The sequence below is a fragment of the Ranitomeya imitator genome, chromosome 1 (genome assembly GCF_032444005.1).
Source record: "Ranitomeya imitator isolate aRanImi1 chromosome 1, aRanImi1.pri, whole genome shotgun sequence".
Taxonomy (NCBI): Eukaryota; Metazoa; Chordata; class Amphibia; order Anura; family Dendrobatidae; genus Ranitomeya; species Ranitomeya imitator.
The window spans coordinates 796416369-796438284 of NC_091282.1; the positions used below are offsets into that span (position 1 = coordinate 796416369).

General features: G+C 48.9%; 3 protein-coding genes across 7 annotated transcripts in view; 1 reads left to right on the plus strand and 2 right to left on the minus strand.

Moving 5' to 3' along the window:
- TECPR2 (tectonin beta-propeller repeat containing 2) overlaps positions 1-1881 on the minus strand; it is a 62010-nt gene extending 60129 nt beyond the window's left edge. For all 3 annotated transcript variants that reach the window (XM_069737865.1, XM_069737855.1, XM_069737846.1), the window contains exon 1: positions 1759-1881. The gene's annotated coding sequence lies outside the window, so the exon portion shown is untranslated. The remainder of the gene's footprint in view (positions 1-1758) is intronic.
- CINP (cyclin dependent kinase 2 interacting protein) lies at positions 1874-7000 on the plus strand. Of its 3 annotated transcripts, none has more exons than XM_069737898.1 (5): positions 1874-1991; positions 2366-2519; positions 3046-3154; positions 3236-3365; positions 5057-7000. In XM_069737898.1, the coding sequence occupies exons 1-5, from the start codon at positions 1985-1987 to the stop codon at positions 5257-5259; spliced, it is 603 nt and encodes a 200-aa protein (XP_069593999.1). In that variant the 5' UTR covers positions 1874-1984; the 3' UTR covers positions 5260-7000. The 3 variants fall into 3 exon arrangements, with proteins under 3 accessions (XP_069593999.1, XP_069594007.1, XP_069594015.1); XM_069737906.1 differs by having other exon boundaries at positions 1951-2055; XM_069737914.1 differs by lacking the exon at positions 1874-1991 and adding an exon at positions 2009-2042.
- On the minus strand, positions 6816-20908 carry ZNF839 (zinc finger protein 839). The gene is made up of 8 exons (XM_069737886.1): positions 19987-20908; positions 18690-19412; positions 18323-18535; positions 16474-16566; positions 16243-16383; positions 15231-15338; positions 15028-15154; positions 6816-9549 (listed from the first exon to the last, which is right to left on the minus strand). Exons 1-8 carry the CDS (start codon positions 20761-20763, stop codon positions 8939-8941), a joined length of 2793 nt encoding a protein of 930 aa, XP_069593987.1. The 5' UTR covers positions 20764-20908; the 3' UTR covers positions 6816-8938.
- Positions 20909-21916: the final 1008 nt, after the last annotated feature.

Below are 21916 nucleotides of genomic sequence, written 5' to 3' on the forward strand. Positions count from 1 at the left end.
GCTCCGTATAAGCGCTGGGGGACCCTCAGGTCAGGCTCCGTGTAAGCGCTGAGGGACCCTCAGGTCGGGCTCCGTATAAGCACTGGGGACCCTCAGGTCAGGCTCCGTATAAGCGCTGGGGGACCCTCAGGTCGGGCTCCGTATAAGCGCTGGGGGACCCTCAGGTCGGGCTCCGTATAAGCGCTGGGGGACCCTCAGGTCGGGCTCCGTATAAGCGCTGGGGGACCCTCAGGTCGGGCTCCGTATAAGCGCTGGGGGACCCTCAGGTCGGGCTCCGTATAAGCGCTGGGGGACCCTCAGGTCGGGCTCCGTATAAGCGCTGGGGGACCCTCAGGTCGGGCTCCGTATAAGCGCTGGGGGACCCTCAGGTCGGGCTCCGTATAAGCGCTGGGGACCCTCAGGTCGGGCTCCGTATAAGCGCTGGGGACCCTCAGGTCGGGCTCCGTATAAGCGCTGGGGACCCTCAGGTCGGGCTCCGTGTAAGCGCTGGGGACCCTCAGGTCGGGCTCCGTGTAAGCGCTGGGGACCCTCAGGTCGGGCTCCGTGTAAGCGCTGGGGACCCTCAGGTCGGGCTCCGTATAAGCGCTGGGGGACCCTCAGGTCAGGCTCCGTGTAAGCGCTGGGGGACCCTCAGGTCGGGCTCCGTGTAAGCGCTGGGGGACCCTCAGGTCGGGCTCCGTATAAGCACTGGGGACCCTCAGGTCGGGCTCCGTATAAGCGCTGGGGACCCTCAGGTCAGGCTCCGTATAAGCGCTGGGGGACCCTCAGGTCGGGCTCCGTAAAAGCGCTGGGGGACCCTCAGGTCGGGCTCCGTGTAAGCGCTGGGGGACCCTCAGGTCGGGCTCCGTGTAAGCGCTGGGGACCCTCAGGTCAGGCTCCGTATAAGCGCTGGGGACCCTCAGGTCGGGCTCCGTGTAAGCGCTGGGGACCCTCAGGTCGGGCTCCGTGTAAGCGCTGGGGACCCTCAGGTCGGGCTCCGTGTAAGCGCTGGGGACCCTCAGGTCGGGCTCCGTGTAAGCGCTGGGGACCCTCAGGTCGGGCTCCGTGTAAGCGCTGGGGACCCTCAGGTCGGGCTCCGTGTAAGCGCTGGAGACCCTCAGGTCGGGCTCCGTGTAAGCGCTGGGGACCCTCAGGTCGGGCTCCGTGTAAGCGCTGGGGACCCTCAGGTCGGGCTCCGTGTAAGCGCTGGGGGACCCTCAGGTCAGGCTCCATATAAGCGCTGGGGGACCCTCAGGTCGGGCTCCGTATAAGCGCTGGGGGACCCTCAGGTCAGGCTCCGTGTAAGCGCTGGGGGACCCTCAGGTCAGGCTCCATATAAGCGCTGGGGGACCCTCAGGTCGGGCTCCGTGTAAGCGCTGGGGGACTCTCAGGTCAGGCTCCGTGTAAGCGCTGGGGACCCTCAGGTCGGGCTCCGTATAAGCGCTGGGGGACCCTCAGGTCAGGCTCCGTGTAAGCGCTGGGGGACCCTCAGGTCGGGCTCCGTGTAAGCGCTGGGGGACCCTCAGGTCAGGCTCCGTGTAAGCGCTGGGGGACCCTCAGGTCAGGCTCCATATAAGCGCTGGGGGACCCTCAGGTCGGGCTCTGTGTAAGCGCTGGGGGACCCTCAGGTCGGGCTCCGTGTAAGCGCTGAAGAACCCAGTCAAACAGTATGGAAATTCCCTTTAAGACCACAAAACCCTGTAGCTAGCACACAATATATCCGTGCTGTGAGATCTATGTATATACGGCACACATATCAGACATGCGCAGTCCTCTCACCTGACCCGGTGGCTCTCCCGGTCTCTTCACCTCACGCCGCTCTTCCCTCGGGCCCAAACGCTCATCCACAGCCCCCAAGCACAGAACCAAAACACCGGAGCAGGCCGGCCAATCAGAAACCATGTCCTCGTGACGTCACACCACTTCCGCTGTTAGGCGGAAGTCGGAAGTGAATGTTGCTATGGAGGGTCACGTGTCCTGCCCCTGACTCCTGACGCGCCAGCGGATGGACAGTGAGTGATCCCTTGTAATACCTTTATCCATACTGTGATCTCAGTGCAACGGTATGAGAGTACGGTAAGCTTCCGTAGCAACCAATCAGGACGCAGCTTTCATTTTCTCTAATGAGAGCAGCACTCTGATTGGTTGGCTCCACTTATTTTTTTTTTTTTTTTTTTTTGCTACATTTTCCTTTACGGCGTTTGCCAGATTTACACAATTTTTTTCCACCACAGTAACAAAGATTTCTAAAACTCTGTCTCTTCCCAGTGTCATTAAAAGACACCGCCTGAGTCAGAATGTCTCCTGATTAAAGGGGCTTTCCAGCACTTTTTTTTTAAAAAATTCTTACATCCCCATATTTAAATTCTTATTTTTTTAAATTCAGGTAAAACCCTTAAAAAAACGGCGTTGACGGGCAGCGCCAGGAAGATCAAAGACAACGCTGCCGACTGGCACAACCTGATGCTGAGATGGGAGAGCTGCAATGACACGGCTTTCAGTGCTGCCAACAAGATCGTCAATCTCAAAATCAGCGGCCTGTAAGTGATGTAAGGGGTTAATCTGCCAAGGTATTTTACCGTATACAGTGGGGGAAATAAGTATTTGATCCCCTGCAGATTTTGCACGTTTTCCCACCTACAAATAATGCAGAGGTCTGTAATTTTTTATCGTAGATACACTTCAACTGTGAGAGGCAGAATCTAAAAATAAAAAACAGAAAATCACATTGTAGGATTGTTACATAATACAGCATCTACTGTACATAGACAATATCATCTGCTGGTAATGTTATCTTTCTTTTTGGAAGCAGCTGCCATTTTTACCAACTGTGGAGCTTTAATGTAGTCACAAAGTCACCAAGACCGGACCTGTAGATACCTGTGATCTCCACTACAGGGCAGTCTGTACAATGCCGGGGATATAATAAAGCATTTATGCTGCGGGTTTATTAAAGGGACATTGCAAAGGAGCACATTACACCGATACGCAGATATCTAATGATGATGGGTGATGCGCCCCTTTAAGTACCACTCATGAACAGTGAGACAACTTCTTTTTTCCTAGATCATATGAGAAGCTGGTAGTAGACGACACGGCGTCTGCTCATGAGAGTCCGAACAAAGAAGAACTGGAAAGATTGTGCTCAGAATTACTGGACCTGTTGAAGAGAATGGTCTGTCTCTTCCCAAATTGTTTGTTTTTCCTCAGTTTTGCATAAAGTTTCATATTTGTAAATGTTTTTATCTTGTAAAAGAGCCAAATTCAGCTGAAAATGGAGAAGTTGACATCCACGTTCAAAGGCGTGTGTGACCTGGAGGATTATCAGTGCCAGGGCGAAAATCACCGGCCGATACTTTTCCTTACATGGCCAACAAAGCTGTTCTGTAAGTATTTTGTGTTTAGGACGTGCAGATTTAAAAGTAGCCTGTCAGCAGGATTGTGCTCAGTAGCTACAGACAGTGTCAGGTCGGCGCCGTTATACTGATTAGGGTTCCTTCTCACTTGCAAGAAATACGTCCGAGTCTCGCAGGTTAAAACCCTGCTCTGGCACCTGCACTCCAGAGCGGAGCTGCATGCTCCACTCTAAGGTGCCGCCGCCAGAGCTGGGTTTTAACCTGCGAGACTCGGACGTATTTCTCGCAAGTGAGAAGGAGCCCTTACACTGATATCTGGTGATGAAATCTGTCTTGTGGTTGTTGTGGAATCTTTATTTGTAGTTATGAGTTAAAGGGAACCTGTCAGCAGATTTTGCCGCTATATTATGCGGCCACTGCCTTTCTTGGTTTATCTACAGCAAGTGAAGAAAAATAAGTTATATTATACTCATCCGGGGGGCGGTCAGGTCTGATGGGTGTCGCAGGTCCCGGGTCCAGCGCCTCCCATTCTCATGCAATGTCGTCATCCTGCTTTCTTCGTGCCGTGCTCCTTCGCAGGCTTACTGATCTGCCCTGTTGAGGGCAGAGTAAAGTGCTGCAGTGCGCAGGCATCGGGCCTCTCTGACCTTTCCCAGCGGCTGCAGTACTTTACTCTGCCCTCAACAGGGCAGATCAGTAAGCCTGCGAAGGAGCATAATGCCTGGGAGCGATGAAAAAGCAGGAGGGCGGCGTCACACTATGTCTCGGAAGTATTTTGCTCTGTTCTGTGACATAGGGCGCGGGCACATGCGCAGTAATGCTTTTCGGCTTTGCCCGCAGTTGGGCAAAGCATACTGCGCGTGCGAAGATTGCATGGCGCACGCGCCAACTATGGAGCACAAGTACTCTAATTCTCGAACATATTGTGTACAACAGGGACGGATGGGGTGGAGAAATGAAGACGAAACGCCGCCCATCGGACCAGAAAAAAGGCATTTACAGTTTCCCAATTTGAGGTGACAGGTTCCCTTTAGGCCGGGATCACACATGCGAGAAACACGTCCGTGTCTCACATGTGAAATCCAAGCCCTGACGCCGGCACTTGGGAGCTGAGTGTGCAGCTCCATGTGTTGCTATGCGGCCGCACGCTCCGCTCCACAGTGGCGGCGCCACAGCTTGGGTTTCACATGCGAGACACGGACGTGTTTCTCGCATGTGTGATCCCGGCCTTAAAGTAGGATAATTAGGTGAATAAAACTTTATTTACTATATGTGAAGAATAACAAAAAAATTGCTTTTTTGTTTTCTTGTTCTCTTAATTGCACTCTGGAAATGTCCTCATTTACCCCTTTAACACCCTATTATAAGGGCAGGTGCAGACGACTAATTTTGATAGATCGCACTTGGACCAATGTTATCCTATGGGGCAGTGCACGTCTGACTTGTTTTTTTTCTTCTCCTACGAGGGGTAGGGGGTTGAGATAAAAAAAACTTCTCAGCATGCACGATTTGCCTCGGAATCTGATAGCACTTGCCTATTCATGTCTGCGGGTTGGTGGAAAACGCCAGTCGCATTCTGCCACTCGTATCAGTAACCGGACAGATTTTCTCGGATGGAGAATACAAGGTCATCAGCACTTGCTCGGAGACATTTCTCTCCTGCCCTTTCCATCACACAACTTGCTGACTGAACCCCTTTTTACTGCTTTCTTGTGTTGCAGACGAGACCTCCTTAAAGATGTCCGAAATGTATAAAAAGGAAATTACCCTGAAGAAGACTATTGTGGGAGAGATTGCACACACCACAGATCAGGACTTGTTAATGGTGTATCTGTCCTGCTGGTTATATCAGCCCTACATCGATAGTGGTAGTAAAGTCCTGCTCGAGAGCATGCTGCTGGAGACTGGGCACCGGACCTTTTAATGGGGACATTTCCTGAATTATGGTCTTCACATGCATTTTTCTCCTAGCCTAAGGCTGGATGGCGACACTGGTCACCCTGTTAGGCCAGTTTCACACGTCAGTGGCTCCGGTACGTGAGGTGACAGTTTCCTCACGTACCGGAGACACTGACTCACGTAGACACATTAAAATCAATGTGTCTCTGCACATGTCAGCGTGTTTTCACGGACCGTGTGTCCGTTTGAAAAACACAGAGACATGTCAGTGTTTGTGGGAACGCACGGATCACACGGACCCATTAAAGTCAATGGGTTTGTGTAAAACATGTACCGCACACGGATGCTGTCCGTGTGCCGGGCAGGAGACCGCGCTACTGTAAGCGCTGTCCCCCCAGCATGTGGTGCTGAAGCCCCATTCATTTCTTCTCTCCAGCAGCGTTCGCTGGAGAGAAGGAATGAAAAAATTTTTTTTTTGTTAAAATAAAGTTCCCGGTAATCTCCCCCCTCCCTCCCCCTGTGCGCCCGCCCGCTGGCATTAAAATACTTACCCAGCTCCCTCGATGCTTCCTCTCAGCGTCGCAGCTCTTCCTGTATGAGCGGTCACGTGGTGCCGCACATTAAAGTGATGAATATGCGGCTCCACCTCCCATAGGGGTGGAGCCACATATTCATCACTGTAATAAGCGGCACCACGTGACCGAACGTGTGCCACACTGATGTGCCACGTGAGCACAGGGACACGGATAACTGCGGTACCGATTTCTCCGGAACCGGAATTATCTGGACGTGTGGGACAGGCCTTACTTTGCATTTGATTATTGGCAATGAGGTCACACATGCAACCACCACAACAAATCCAATACTGGGATTTGGAGTCAAACGGCAGAATTTTCCCACCTGCAAATTGCAAGAAACTTGAATGTGTCCTGAGTGCAGTTTTTTTTCCCCCAGCACTAAAGTAGTTGCACAATTTTTTTTTTCTTTGACTTGTGACAGCTGTCTTAAAGGCAATGTGTAGAAGATGTAAGTGGTTTACGTACTTTTGGATAAAAAATTTCAAATATTTAATAATACAGAAATTGTATGCAGCTCCCATGCAGTCCTAGTGTCTCCATGATCATGAACTAGAAATACTGTTGTCAGATCCTGCAGCTGAATGCTACCGTGCAGGCTGAACAAAGAGGAGGAAAGTGATCAGAGGCGGCAGAGACACACATGACCGCAGGATCAGACTATACACAGGGTAGAGATACATTAGTGCAGGAGCTGCATACAGAAAACGGTAGGAGATTCCATCAAGCATAGCAATACGAAATGGTTGGCAAAGTATAAAAAAATGGCATGAACATTTCTCCATCCATCATTATGGCACCCATATTGTAAAAAAGTTGACTTTTCTCAAATCAACTACCTATTCTATGGTTCCTGGAATATAGAATGGACGCCAGTCACTGTAGGGTTAACCCTTGAATGACTCCTCAGGGTTTGTGACAACAGAACAGTTTAATTTCTCATGATAAATACCCCTGCCTGAAGATTGTTGGGTATAATAACGACGTACGGATGACACAGACTTCATTCATGAAAAATGTTTATTGAGCAGTAAAAGGCAATTACATGTTTTGTTTCTCCCACAAATATTATACAGAAAGATGTTATCCTTTTAAGAACACAATATATATATATTTTTTTTTTTATTATTTATTTTACATTTCCACTAAAATGCTGATAAACTTTACAAATAAAGCAATGGAAATGGGAAATGAGTTTGTCTCAGTCGTTACTTTTGTACCTAGTGCCTTCTCTCGTCACCATGAAGTTCAATAGTAGAAAAGGTTTCTGTTTGGAGAAGCAGAAACGCATCGGGGGTTGTACCTCACTGAGAATCATATAGATATAGTAGGGGTCTGGCTGAACAAAAAAAAAAAAATAACCAAGGTCACAGCTAAACCTTTAGCTGATCTATGTGACCAAACAGCATGGGCTTGGGGTGGGTGACTACATAACACAGCCTTTAAAGGGTTATTCCGACCTTCTTAAAATTATGTGTTCATGTTTAGTAAGGAACCAGCTTTTTTTTCTTTGCAAGTCAGCAGATTATTTCCACTGTGTTAATGGCGCATTGCAGAGCTATCTCATTTCAGAAAGGGAGCAGAATTCAGAATGCAGCTCTTGCTGTGACTCCAGAATAGCTGACAAAGAAGGAAAACAAAAGTAACAACGGCAAATTAAAGGTAAATTCAAGAACGGTCTAGAAAAATTTACACGTAGACCTTGTAGGAAGATCGATCATAGATGACTACAGGAAACTGCAATCTGAACACCATCATCCAGGATTAGAATAATAGAACTTCCTAATAAAACAGCGCCTCCTCGTCCGCAGGTTGTGTGAGGAATTTCAGCTCTATGACTTGAGCTGCAGTACCAGACCCAACCTGTAGACAGGGGAGGCAGTTTTCCCGGACAACCCTTTTAACACAGTTTATAACTCCAGACTCAGAGTAGGAGCTTAATAAACGTCTTAACCTCACTTACCTTGATCTACACCAAATAAATGTTGCGGCGTATAAAATGCAAGACTGCGTTCCCAAAAAAGCGTGGCAACCCCCAATATCCATAGTCTCAAACCTAATTCGGGAAGCCACAGAAAGGGGAGAAATCTGATTGTCTAACGCGACTACAGCCCCATTATTTACTGCTCTGATGATAGTTCTTTTCTCTAAGCAGTAGGACTGGAACGCTCCCCTTGTCTCATGTGGTCGTGTCTGGGCCTTTTCTTGCATGCACTACTCCGGACCGTTGCATGCTGCATTTCCCCCCCCCCCCCCAATAGTCCAAATGGAAATATCAATTGTATGCATTGCACATATAGATCGAAAATACATTAGTCTGAATGATCCCTTAAAGGGATTTTCACCCTTGAGAAATTTTTCTTATTTACTGAAATACATATCTTTTCGACTTAAAAAAATTCTGCCATTGGGTTTCATTAAAAGTTTGGCAGGATACGCCTTCTCTTTATTGCATAGTCGACTGAGTTAGAAAATGAGCCTTGGCTCATTCATCTCAGCGACATCATCGTTAGGAGAGTTGAAGGGTTCCCACATCCCACTACTTAGATGCCCCAATCTCACCCGATGCTCCCATACACAGGAGCGCCGTTGTGTTCACTAGCAGAGAGTCACCACCAGACGTCTCAAATGGCGATTTGTTGTAAATAGGATCAAAATAAAGATCATATTAAAAGCCAAAACGATGCAACATTTTTAGTAAAACATTTTGTAGTTCCAAATACAGTTAAAAAAAAAAAAGTGGACAACCCCTTTAAGAAAAATATTTCTCTTGCTGCTGTCTTCTGCTTGCATCGTACCGTTCGGACTGGATTCCATCGTTACAATCACTGAACTAAGACATTAGATCCGTCTGAATTTTAAGGTTTGCCTTCGCTGACAGCAAGCAGAATCCTTGGAAATGGCGAGCAATTGAAAAAAAAAAAAAAAGTCAGAAAAGGTGGACTGACTCAGTCATAGCGGTCAATAGTGCAAATTTTCTGTTCAGAAAAGGACTCCATTGAGAAAAAATAAACTTCATATAAAGGATTTATAAATCAGATAAAGAGTCGATCGCAGAAGAATATATAAAGGGAACTTCCTACATTTATTAGAAAAATCCACACGTCAAAAAAAATCCGAAAATTAGATTCACTTAATTTCCATTAGGGCCGCCACCGTGTCCTGCGGGTGAGCGGGGGGCTCGAATATTACACCCGCCTCGCCCACTGCAGCTCCTTCCGAGTGGTGAACAAACACCAAGTCCTGTCCATATTGGAAGTCAAAGGCTTGTGAGCCAGAGTCACTGGCAATGATGTCTGGGGGGATTAAGGCGTCTACACCTTGGAAGCTTTCGCTGCATGTCTTTTCGGTAATGGTTTGTGGAGGAGCATCAGAAGGGAGGGCAAAGTCAGCCGGAGAACACGGGAGCGGAGGGACAAGGCTTCCTGGTAAAACCTCATTGGGCCGTGTGCCCTCCTGTGTAATATGGCTGCAACATTCATCACCTGGACTTTCTGCTGAACGATCCGTGGAGATCTGTACGGAGTCACCCGATTCTCCACCAAGTAGTGGAGGAGCAGTCGCCATAACGTCCTGTTCTATGCCACATGGAATAGAGGCTGGAGTGGTGATCACAGGCAGCTCTTTAGCTTCTTCCTCCATCACATTTGTCAGAGATGTTTCACAAACTTGTATGGTACAATTTATTGTAACATCAGAACTTGTGTCATTTCCACAAAGTAATTCATCAGTCATGAGATCTGCACGAAATAAGAAAACAGGTTACACAAAGTTATCCTACAAAATATAACTACTCTGATACTGCCCCCTATGTACAAGAATATAACTACTATAATAGCGCCCATATGTACAAGAATATTCCTACTATAATACTGCCCCCTATGTACAAGAATATACTATAAATACTGTCCCTTGTGAACAAGAATATACCGTAATTTTTGGATTATAATATGCAGTTTTTTACCCCAAAAAAATTTGATAGGAAAGTGAGTGCATCTTATAATACGAATGTAGCTTACGAGAGGTGGGGTGGTGTGGGAAGAGTGGGCTGTGGTGCAGCTAAGTCACAGAAGGCATGGTCGCTGCTGCAGGAAGCTGGCGGCAGCAGGAGGAGTGGGGTGATGTAAGGCTGAAAGGAAGAGACCACCTTGGGTAAGGACTGGGACGGCCTGAGAACCATCTTGTCCAAGTGAATAATTAAAAAAGGGAGCTCAACAGGAAAGAGCAGCTAGCTCCGATACCCACCTGATCGATGTCACCTCAACCAGGAAGGTGACCTTCTATGAAAGGTGGGTCAGAGACGTCCTGTAGCGGCTCTAACGGAGCCTCTTGTAGGACTCCTAGGACTAAGTTAAGGTCTCAGGCATCCAACAGCCTTCTATAGGGGTACCACGTGGGAGACCCAGTGAATGAAAGTCTTCACTTGTGGCTTAAAAGCAATCCGGCGCTGGAACAAAACGGATAAAGCAGAGATCTGGCCTTTGAGGGAACTAAGCGCTAGGACTGAGTCCAGACCAGTCTGAAGGAACTCCAAAATAGCGAGGAGAATGACCGCGTTCCCTGCACCATGCGAAAAAAACTTTCCAGGTGAGGTGATGAATGCGCCCCAAAGCAGGCTTCCGAGAGCTAAGCATAGTGGAAACCACCTCTTGGGAGAAACACCAGCTTGGGTTAGAACCCATGATTCAACAGCTAGGCCTTTAAACACAGGGCCCCTGAGTTATGGTGGCAAATCGGGCCCTAGGAGAGTAGATCTGATCGATCCGGTAGTTGCCAGGGACCGTTGATGATGAGCTGCACCAACTTCGCGTACCACGCCTGGTGAGGCCAGTCCGGTGCGACTAGGATCACCGGAATCCCTTCCATCTTGATCTTCCTGATAATCCTCGGAAGTAAATGGAAGAGGGGGAAAGACATAAGGAAGTGCATGCCCCCCAATGGCCTCTGGATCCTGGGACCGAGCTACGAACTCGGGTACCTTGGCATTTAGCCATACTGCCATCAGGTACACATCCGGAGTTCCCCAGCAATGACAAATCTGTTGGTGAAGTGACCACTCTCCTGAGGCGAGACCCTGACGGCTGAAGAAGTCTGCCGCCCAGCTTTCCACACCCGGGATGTGAACAGCTGAGATGACTGAGTGGGTCATCTCGGCCCAGCGGAGAATGTGTTCCACCTCGCGCATTGCCGCGGGTGCCCCCCTGATGATTGATGTACGCCACAGCCGTGGCTTTGTCTGACTATATTCGGATGAGACGACCCGCCAGAAGGTGATGGAACCGCTGCAGGGTCAACCGCATCGCCCGTATTTCCAGAACGTTGATCAGAATTCGCGAGGCGACCAGCGTCTCTGGGCAGTGTGGTGACAGAAGACAGCCCCCAGCCGAGAAGACTGGTGTCGGTGGTGACCACAAGCCATTGAACTGAGAGAAAAGATTTCCGTGGCTGAGGGAGGACCATAACGTCCATCACGTGAGCGCCCGCTTGACAGTTGAGAACGAGTTCAAGTCCCAGGCCGATAGAAGCACAAGCCGCAGAAAACAGAGGTGTAGTTGGGCAAAGGAAATGGCTTCCAACGCTGCCACCATTTTGCCCAGGACCCCCCCCATGCCGAATCAGATAGAGTGAGGAAATGGGCGACAAAGTGCCCGAGCTCCTTGTTGAAGGGCTATGACCTTGTCTCGAGGGAGAATCACCAACCCTCGGGAAATGTCCAGGTTCATTCCCAAAAAGGATATCTGCCGAGCTGATAGCCCAAGTGAGAAAGTGTATACAAGGGGATACGGATGCACTCCGCCCAGGCATGGAAAGACGGCCCCCTGATAAGAAGGTCATCCAGGTATAGCAGGACAACAACGCCCAGAGTGCAGAATGGATATGACGGCCACCATAACCTTTGTGAACATTCTGGGAGTGGTGGTAAGGCCGAATGGCAAGGCCGTAAATAGGAAATGTTCCTCGCGAACGGCAAAACGCAGGAACCTTTGGCGAGGTGGAAAAATCGGGACATGAAGATAAGAATCCCGGATGTCGATGGATGCTAGGAACTCCCCCCTCCCCATCGATGTGATGACAGAGCGGAGGGAATCCATCCTGAAGTGCCAGACTGACAAACTTGTTTAGGAGCTTCAGATCTAGGATGGGCCGTACCGTGCCATTCTTCTTCAGAACCACAAGTAAGTTCAAGTAGAAACTCTCAAACCTCTCGTTTTCTGGGACAGAATGATGATGCCGTCTCATCATAATGAATCGATGGCTCGGTAGAAAGGCATGGCCCGCGCATCTGTCTTGTGGGGGGCGATAGGGGAAAAACAGTGCTGGAGGATGGGAAGAAAACTATCTTGTATCCGGAAGACACCAGGTCTCTGACCCATTCTTTGTGGATGACAGAGAGCCAGATGTGACGAAACAGAAGTAGAAGTCAGCCTACTCTGCTGGTGTCGACCGGACAAAATGAGTAATTGGGACGAGAATCTATGGGACTTGTACCCCTTAGATCTAGTTTGCTTGGGTCAGCCCTTCCATGACTGGTTGGTCTTATACGAGACCTGGGGACCAATATCCCCACAAGGAGAACGCCCTGATCTGGAAGAGGTGGTCGCATTGGACCAACCGGAGTTGCTACGAAAGGAGCGAAAACGCAACTGTTGTTGACGACGAAAAGGTCGCCTAGTCTTCTGCTGGGGAAGGAATTTACTCTTTCCTACTGTGGCGTCCAAGATAAGCTGATCCAGCTTCTCGCCAAATAAAAGACCACTCTGGTAGGGCAGAGACGTCAGGGACTTTTTGAACGCAGAGTCCGCACGCCATTCCCTGAGCCACAGAGCCCGACGGATGGTGATGGCGTTTGAGGCTGCAAGGGCAGCACAGTTAGCAGAGCCTAATGATGCGTGCAACCAATATTCCCAGGCTAAGGAGATCTGGTTGGCCAAGTCTTCTGCTTCCTGGGGGAGGTCACTATCTTGAATGGTCCTTCTTAGGGTATCTGCCCTAGAGGCCATAACTTTAGTTACCCATACCACAGCAAAAGAGGGAGAAAATACTGAGCCCAACGCTTCAAAAACCGAACCGGCAAGGTTCTCTGACGGTCCGTGGGGTCTCCAATCGAGGAAACATCTAGTAAAGATAGGAAGGTTTTTGAGGCCAGGCGAATCAACTGGAGGGGATTCGGCCCATTCCTTCCGCAGATCTGAGGAAAATGGGTATCTCACATCTATAGGCTTCTGACCTGCAAAGCATTTGTCCAGTATTTCTCTATGCCGTTGAACTATGTCCTGGACCTCGGGGTGGTTGGAGAAAACCCCATGAGGTAATTTGTTCCTCTTAAAGGACACCGCGTGATCCGGGACAGAGTCAGGGTCCACGTCAACCTTTAAAGAATTTTTGACGGCCTCAATGAGACTGTCCACCGTCGTCTGATAAACCGGTGAGTCTAGGTCAAGGGGGATGTCAAGTTGGACGTAGAGTCCTGGCCACTGAAAGCCCCGGATGAAGGGGAACGTGAGACGGAACCCCCGGATAACGAGGAGCGAGAAGACCCGGGTGACTAATATGGGACCGTTTCCTAGATGCCTGTGGAGTTTTTGTCTGAAAATGGCCCCTGCTGACCAAGAGTTCCCATGAGGTATAGGAACCCTCCAAGACAGGCAGACGAAGACCCCGACCGGTAGAGGAATCTTGGAGGGACTCTATTGCTTTGGCTAGTGACGCCATGGACTGCGACGAAGCCCACTCAGGGGGACTAGGTACACTGGGTTTGGTAACGGCAGAGGGCTCCTGAGCGCATTCAAGGTCACAGGCTTTACAAAGTGGCATACTATGTCCACGTGGTAACGAAGTCTAGCAGGTTGTACATGAGGTGAAAAACACAGTATGTGCCTTATTAACCTTCTTGGATGTCTTAGGGAGTGACATGATGTACCACAGTATGTCCCTGATTCTGCCGAAATACTCCAATAGGGTGTGCAGTACCTTGTAAGCTCCAGTGAATACTGCAGAGAAGGGCCAATGAGTATCTGCTGCAGGCTCAGAGATCTTACCCAGGTCCTGTGCCCCGCGAGAGCGGTCCTCTCGGTCTCCCGTTCCCCTCTGAAGTGCAGCAGGATTCTGCTGAACGGGGCACAGTATATGCAAAGGGCCGGCCAGGTGGCATAAAGACTGCCGCCGGGAATTGCAGAGGGGGCATAACTGAGAAGTCTCGCAGTGTGCGAGGCATGCCAAATTCATAGGCACAGTGGGTGGAGCTACTGCCGTGATGTCATGAAGTGGGCGGAGCATTGGAATTGCCGCTGAAAATAAACCCAAGCTGGGGGCTAGATTTCGGCAGCCGGCCGGCGTGGGACCCGGAAGGAGAGGGGATACCACTGGAAATAGCGCTCATACCGCATTTGCAGGAGCCCTCCGCTGTGACCCAGACGCACACCCAGCCCACCTTCCCAGCGGTGTGCGTCCCGTCATGGAGCCGCTGCAGATGCCGGTAATCCATTGATGAAGCACAGGACCACAGGCTGACCCAGGCTGGCTGCATCAAAGTGGACATGCAGAAAACCTCTATCCAGGTCAGAGAGGGACCTTCCACCTTTCTTCCATCGCCGCTGTTCATCAAGGGCGATGCAGTGGGGCCGCACGGACTCCATAAGCGCATCTGGACACCCACGGGGTTAACTCCCCAAGGATGGAACAGGGCTGTTGGTCCGGCAGTCAAAAGGATGGATGAGCCTGGATGCAGATGGGGGTACAAGGAGGTGACACTGGGGAAAGCAGTGCCCTGAAGGGACCCGTCGCCCCTAACGAAGATCTCAAGCATGCCGGTAAAAGAGATGCAGGAGAAGTTATGTGGAGGTGACACTCCACGCACGCCTGTTGTAGGTTAGGGGAGAGCGGCACCCTTAAGGGATCCGTCACCCCAGTAATCCTTTGAAATAATTAAGAATGAAAATAAAAAAAAAAACAGTTTAAACTATAGATGTGGTCTGAAAATCAGACATGTGCCTCCTACTGACACCAAGCTGAACTAGTTTGGCTGGAGCCAGTGTGGGCGGTGTACACTGCAGAGGAGAAGCTAATCTTCTTATATCTACTTAGTGCTAGCCTCCTAGTGGCAGCAGCATACACCCATGGTCCTGTGTCCCTCAATGAGGCGACGGAGAAATATATTTTCCACCCCAAAATTTGGGGTGCGTCTTATGGATCACAAAATACGGTAATCACTAACTTACCTTGCGTCTGTTCTTCTTCGTGGATGTACACAGTGTTCTCTGTGGACATTTCTGGGGTCGGCCTCTCACTTTCTGTTTCGTCCACTTTTGATCTCTTGGATGGCGGCATCATCTCTTCCGTTGAACACTACCACAGAGCACATTACATATTACTGGCTGGTGACAATTATAACCAGATCATTATTTGGGCAGATATCTATTACCTCATTATTCCCGTCTTCTGACTGTATTCTTTGCTCTTCTGAGCATTGTTCTGGGAGAAGAGAAACTTCTGCAATCTGTTCTGCAGAAACGTCCAATGATGCTGCCACCTAGTGGACATAAAACATCACATGCAGAGCCGAGTTAACCCTTCATTAGCACTCTATAGTACCACCTGTTGAAACCAGAGACCCGAAAATTCTGTATCGACCCTTTAAAGAGCCTTTCTATATGACTTGGGATAAAAATCTCAATTTGCAGACATGATGTTTCAGTGGTATTGGCCCTCATCAGTGCAAAGTATGAGATCTGATTTGGCTTGGTGAGAGGCTCTGGACAGAGGTTTAAGGAGTAATGTTTCTCCTTGTGGAGAGTGACATACCGGGCCCTGGCATGCCAATGTAAGAAGGCTTATTCGCCTTGCAATGCTCCTATGGGAAATTAAATATGCAAATAGCAGTGGAAATACCCCGAGACACTATCAGCAAATTGAAATTCTGATTTGGCTTCATTAGCCAAACTGCATGGATAACATAGGGCTCCAATGTCTTACACTTAGGGTATGTTCCCATGTTCAGTAAAGGCAGCGCTTTGGATGCAGCAGATCCCCGCTCCGTCCAAAGCGCTGTTGGCTTTTGCATCATTAAACACAGGCGGAATCACGGCATCCTTCATACTGACTGTGCAGTTTATCTTGCGGAGACAGAGCATCTCCGCAAGATAAACAGACATGCTGCGGTCTATAAAGATGCGCCGCATGTGCGTATATGCAAGTCTGCCGCCTGCGTCTTTGAACGCATAGAGGAGATGAGATTTCATAAAATCCCATCCACTATGCTGTAACATCTGGCTGCTGCGGATTGGACACTACGGATGTACGCAGCATCCAAACCGCAGCAAATACACCACGTGGAAACATACCCTTACAGCAAATCTGCAGGATGTGTCAGAAATATCTTGATAGAGGCTTGTCCCACCATATAAAAAGGAGAGGGAACCACCCCTTTAACTCACCTTACTATCAGTAACTTCAAGAGTCTTTCCCACCCCACTACTGAAATACTCTGCAGCCAACATTCGGACCATGGAGTGCAATTTCTCCAGTTCTTTATATAGGTGCGGAAACAAAGGCTCATCTGGATGTTCCTGTTTGACCTTTGAAAACAAGCAGCAGAAAGGATGAACAGTGATGGAAGATAAAGGTAAAAACAAAAGAAAAAAAGTCTAAAGCATCAGTGCACCGACCTTCACAAGAGAGTAGTCACAGACTGAAAGACGCCCGGAAAGACACGGTGCAACGTGTTCCCTTATGTCTGCATCTTCACAATGTTGAATGAGCTGCAGAAGATGGAGAGAGAGAGAGAGAGAGAGTATATAATGTGTGCACACAGGGACTGCACCAGCAGAATAGTGAGTGCAGCTCTGGAGTATAATACAGGATGCACCGTATATACTCGAGTATAAGCTGAGATTTTCAGCCTATTTTTTTTAGGCTGAAAGTGCCCCTCGGCTTATACTCGAGTAATTCCCAGGGGGTCGGCGGGGGAGGGGGAGCGGTAGCTGTCAAATCATACTCACCTACTCCTGAAGCGTCTATGCATGTCTCTGCTTCTCTGGCGCCCACAGCTCTTCCTGTGTTCAGCGGTCACGTGGTACCGCTCATTAAAGTAATGAATATGGACATGACTCCACTTCCATAGGGGTGGAGCGCATTTTCATTACTTTAATGAGTGGTACCAGTGACCGCTGAGCAAAGGAACAAGCTGCCGGCATCAGAGACCATCGCATCGGAGAAGCAGGGATCGCGCCGGGAGGATGAGTATAACGGGAGAGGGTGAGTCATGCGATATTCACCTGTCCCTATTCCACCGCCGCTCCGTCTTCCGCATCCTCTGGCTGTGACGTTCAGGTCAGAGGGCGAGATGACGTGTTTAGTGCGCGCCACCCTCTGCCTGAACAGTCACTGCAGAGAGCCAAAAGACACAGCGGCGCATGGCGGTGGAACGGGGACAGGTGAATATCGTAAGTGCCGGTGTCCCCGCCTGCTGAGGACAAGACGTCTCAGGTCAGTATGTCTTTTTTTTTTTTTTTTTTTTTAAATTCCAGCAGCAGCATATGGGGAATAATATTCTATGGAGCATCTTATGGGGCCGTAATCAACAATTATGCAGCATTGTACGGGGCAAATGTTTCTATGGGGCCATTATCAACCTTTGTGCAGCATTATATGGGGCATATTTTATTATGGAGCATTTTATGGGGCCCATCAGGAACTTTATGGAGCGTTATATTGGGCTCCTGATTCAATATGGATATTCAAAAACACTTAACTTACTGATGTCTCAATTAATTTTACTTTTATTGGTATCTATTTTAATTTTTGGAAATTTACCAGTAGCTGCTGCATTTCCCACCCTAGGGTTATACTTGAGTCATTAAGTTTTCCCAGTTTTTTATGGCAAAATTAGGGGTTTCGGCTTATACTCGAGTATATACGGTAACTCGGGATCAGTAATGCAATGTATGTACACAGCCATTGAACCAGCAGAATAGTAAGTGCAGCTCTGGAGTATAATACGGGATAAGTAATGTATGTACACAGTAACTGCACCAGCAGAATAGTGAGTGCAGCTCTGGGGTATAATTCAGTATGTAACTAAGGATCAGTAATGTAATGTATGTACACAGTGACTGCACCAGCAGAATAGTGAGTGCAGCTCTGGAGTATAATACATGCTGTAACTCAGGATCAGTGCAGGATCAGTAATGTAATGTATGTACAAAGTGACTGCACCAGCAGAATAGTGAGTTCAGCTCTGGAGTATAATACAGGATGTAACTCAGGATCAGTAATGTCATATATGTACACAGTAACTGCACCAGCAGAATAGTGAGTGCAGCTCTGGAATATAATACAAGAGGTAACTCAGGATCAGTAATGTAATGTATGTACACAGTGACTGCACAAGCAGAATAGTGAGTGCAGCTCTGAAGTATAATACATGATGTAAGTTATTAGCTTGTAAGGAGCCCAGTTCTCTGCTTCCTCTTACACAGTTACGATTCATATGATGGATATACATATTGTACTGACTTCTTTTGCTTGCAGTGCGTTCTGCTTAGAGGAGGCAATGGCCAGTGCTTTCCGGGGGCGTCCGAATCTCCTTGCTGTTATCTGCTGTCGTCCCTGGCAAGTGGTTGATACTGAAGCAAACTCAAGACCATCATTATCCAAAGATAGAAGTCTGGAATGATCGGGGTTCAGGGGGTCCTCTAACAGCCTCTTCTTAGGTCTCGGTGTTGGCTTCTGAAACACAAATTACATTATATAAGACCAAAGGATTCCAGGGCATTAATAAACTATGGTCCAACCCCAAAGGGGCCGCAGCGCCCCCAGCTCACTGACGAGCAGCCTCATTCTGTCAGCACAGCGCCAGTCTCTGACTGGTGAGAATCCTCACCTTAGGTTCACCAGGCAGAAAATTTCCCCCAACACCAGATTCTCTATTTTTCTTGGCATCGGAAACTAATGACGGCTCCATGTGCCCGTGACTGGGGTACAGCCTGTAGTGTCGGGACAACCCTCCTTTACCCATATAGGACTTTTCACACGTCTGACACTGGAACAGTTCGTTTTTCACTGTGTATGGCAGCAGGTCGCACGGTGCCTTCTCCTTCACGCCCTTCTCCTCTTCGTCCGTGCTCAGCTCTGAATAGTCTTCTGAATCTGAGGCGCTGTCTTGAATCAGGTCACCCACTTTAAGGAACTTGTAGTCCTTGGCTTTGTGTTTAGGGGGGCGAGATATTCGGCCAGAGCGGGTCTTTATCTTTATGGCCTTTTTGCGTTTATGGCCTTTGTTCTGTGCGTGGTCGGTCAATGTGCGAGCGCCATTAAGCGAATGGATGACTAAGGATTCCCCGGTGTTCCTATTTAGGTCGGGGGTCCTCTGTTTTGCAGTGGACAGCTGAGCTGATCGAACAAGGATTTGGATTGGAGACTCCAGAGTGGATGCATTCACCACCAGAGGCTTCCCCAAATTGCTCAGAGACTTGATCTGCACAATCTGAGAGCCGACGAGACCAGGACTGGTGTTTTTCACATGGATGCCACTGAGGTTAAGAACCACCGGATCCGCACTCTTTTTCACCTGGAGACCGGGTACTTGAACATGGATGGGATTTAGCTGGAACGAAAATAAAATTATTATTCACACACTAGATGGTGACCTGATTCTAACGCATCGGGTATTCTAGAATATGCATGTCCACGTAGTATATTGCCCAGCCACGTAGTGTATTGCCCAGCCACGACAGACAGAGGCCGCGACCAATGAATATCCATGATAGAAGGACAGACAGACAGAAAGACGGAAGTGACCCTTAGACAATTATATAGTAGATGTAAACGATGAATCAGGTCTGTTCAGGCTCAGAGGTCTGCTGGGGACATGAGTCTTTTCTGTAACCTGAAACTGGAAATGGGGACCAGCGAGTTTTTTTTTTTTTTTTTTTGAGGGTGTTTTTTTTTTTCTTTTTTCTTTCATTCCCCTTGTGATTGATGCAGCAAAGCGTTTCACCCCCCTGAGTGCTATCAACGTGTTTTCCCGCTAAGGAGACTCAGTCGAAGAGGATTTGGTGCAGGTCTCTATGTAGAGTTTGGTCCATAATACACTTTTTTTTTTTTCTTTTAAATCGCATTCATTTTGCACAAAAAAAAAAAACGGGAATATAAGTTGCGTTTGGCCCAATAAGAGTTACCTTAGTTTCTGGGATCCTGGAGGTGAGGGCCCCCTCTCGTAAGACCACAGGGTGTGCTACTGTCTGCAGCTGAGGGATAGGAGTGGGCCCCCCGATTGCTGACACGAGGCCTCGATGTGTCGCCATATTTGGGGACCCCGCGAGTGTTGTGGCAGCCTCACGGCCTCTGTCTGTAGCCTCCATAGTGAGGTTTAATGCGCTTTCCATGGCCATATCCTCCTCACCGGCATCTACCACCCCAGGGGCACCGACCAGAACCATCCCAGAGTGTGCGGCCTCCATGGCTGCGCTTTCCACGACTGCAGCCTCCATGGTTGCGCTTTCCACGACTGCAGCCTCCATGGCTGCGCTCTCCACGACTGCAGCCTCCATGGCTGCGCTTTCCACGAATGCAGCCTCCATGGCTGCGCTTTCCACGAATGCAGACTCCATGGCTGCGCTTTCCACGACTGCAGCCTCCACCCCTGCGCTTTCCACGACTGCAGCCTCCATGACACGACCTCCAGCCTCCAGCCTGACTTCATGTTGGGCAGCCTCCAGCACACGGCCCCCATTTAGCAGCCTCCCACCGGGAACCAGGCTGCCGTCCGGCTGCACGTAGAAGACGGTGTCACTATGGGAGATGCTCTGCAGGATTTCTGGGCTCAGTGCGTCCCCTCCGCCTCCCTCATGTACGACCACCACCTGTCCAGGTTCTTCTACCATCATCTGCACGTACTCCTGCACCGCGGCGCTCACCACCTCCGCCATGTTTCCGGGGCAACCCAGCGCCGCCATTTTGTTGGAGTTTTTGTCGCCGTTATGTAAAATTTCTCCCTTCGTTTTTCAATCAGTGTCCGTGTCCAGGACGCAGCTCCAAATGAGCAGGAAACAGTCACGAGGTTTTCTGTTTAGTTTTTTTTTTTTCCGATCACGGAAGGTCAAAAATAGGAAGTGCTGTACGGTGGCCGACCGGAGTCAAACTTCAGAGCGCGTTTTATGTTTACAAAGACCGAATAAGTGACAGCTTCACAGTCATGAGTTTGCTATATGAAGTAGTAATGGAAATGGTGAAACGACAAATCACAGAAACTCATTAGAGGAATAACAAAAGTTTTGATATAAAAAAAACAAACAAAAAAAAAATCACAAGCAAAAATTGGGATGGCCCGTACGGGGATCGAACCCGCGACCTTGGCGTTATTAGCACCACGCTCTAACCAACTGAGCTAACCGGCCAAGTGACGGCTGTTAGGACCATTCTGAAGGAGAAGCTCTACCTCGCCTGCGAGGTGAGCAAACATGATGACGTCAGTCTTTGGAATTGTTACACCGCTGTATGAAATTCTTGCACTGTGACATCACTGTGTGCAATGCTCAGTCTTGCTACGTCACCGAACGTGGCGCTGTTTATAGAAGTCACAGTATCCTGTAATGCAATTGCTCACTGATGATGCTGAAATTAGTTTCATATTCACAAAATGTAGGTTTTTTTTGTGTCTTTTACAAGTTTAATGAGGAGCAGTAATGATCCCTACAATAAAACGGTAACGTGAATAATCTTACAAGCAGCCGCCAAAGATATAAAAGTATCACTGAAATGTGCACAGTGCTCCACATCTACTATATAATTGTCTAAGGGTCACTCCCGTCTGTCTGTCTGTCCTTCTGTCACGGTTATTCGTTCGCTGATTGGTCTCGCCAGCTGCCTGTCATGGCTGCCGCGACCAATCAGCGACGGGCACAGTCCGGAAGAAAATGGCTGCTCCTTACTCCCCGCAGTCAGTGCCTGTTGCCCGCATAGTCCCCTCCGGTCACCGCACTCCGTTACCGCCGCTATTAACCCTGTGTGTCCCCAAATTTTTGCTATTGACGCTGCCTATGCGGCATCAATAGTAAAAAATGTAATGTTAAAAATAATAATGAAGAAAAAAACCTGCTATACTCACCT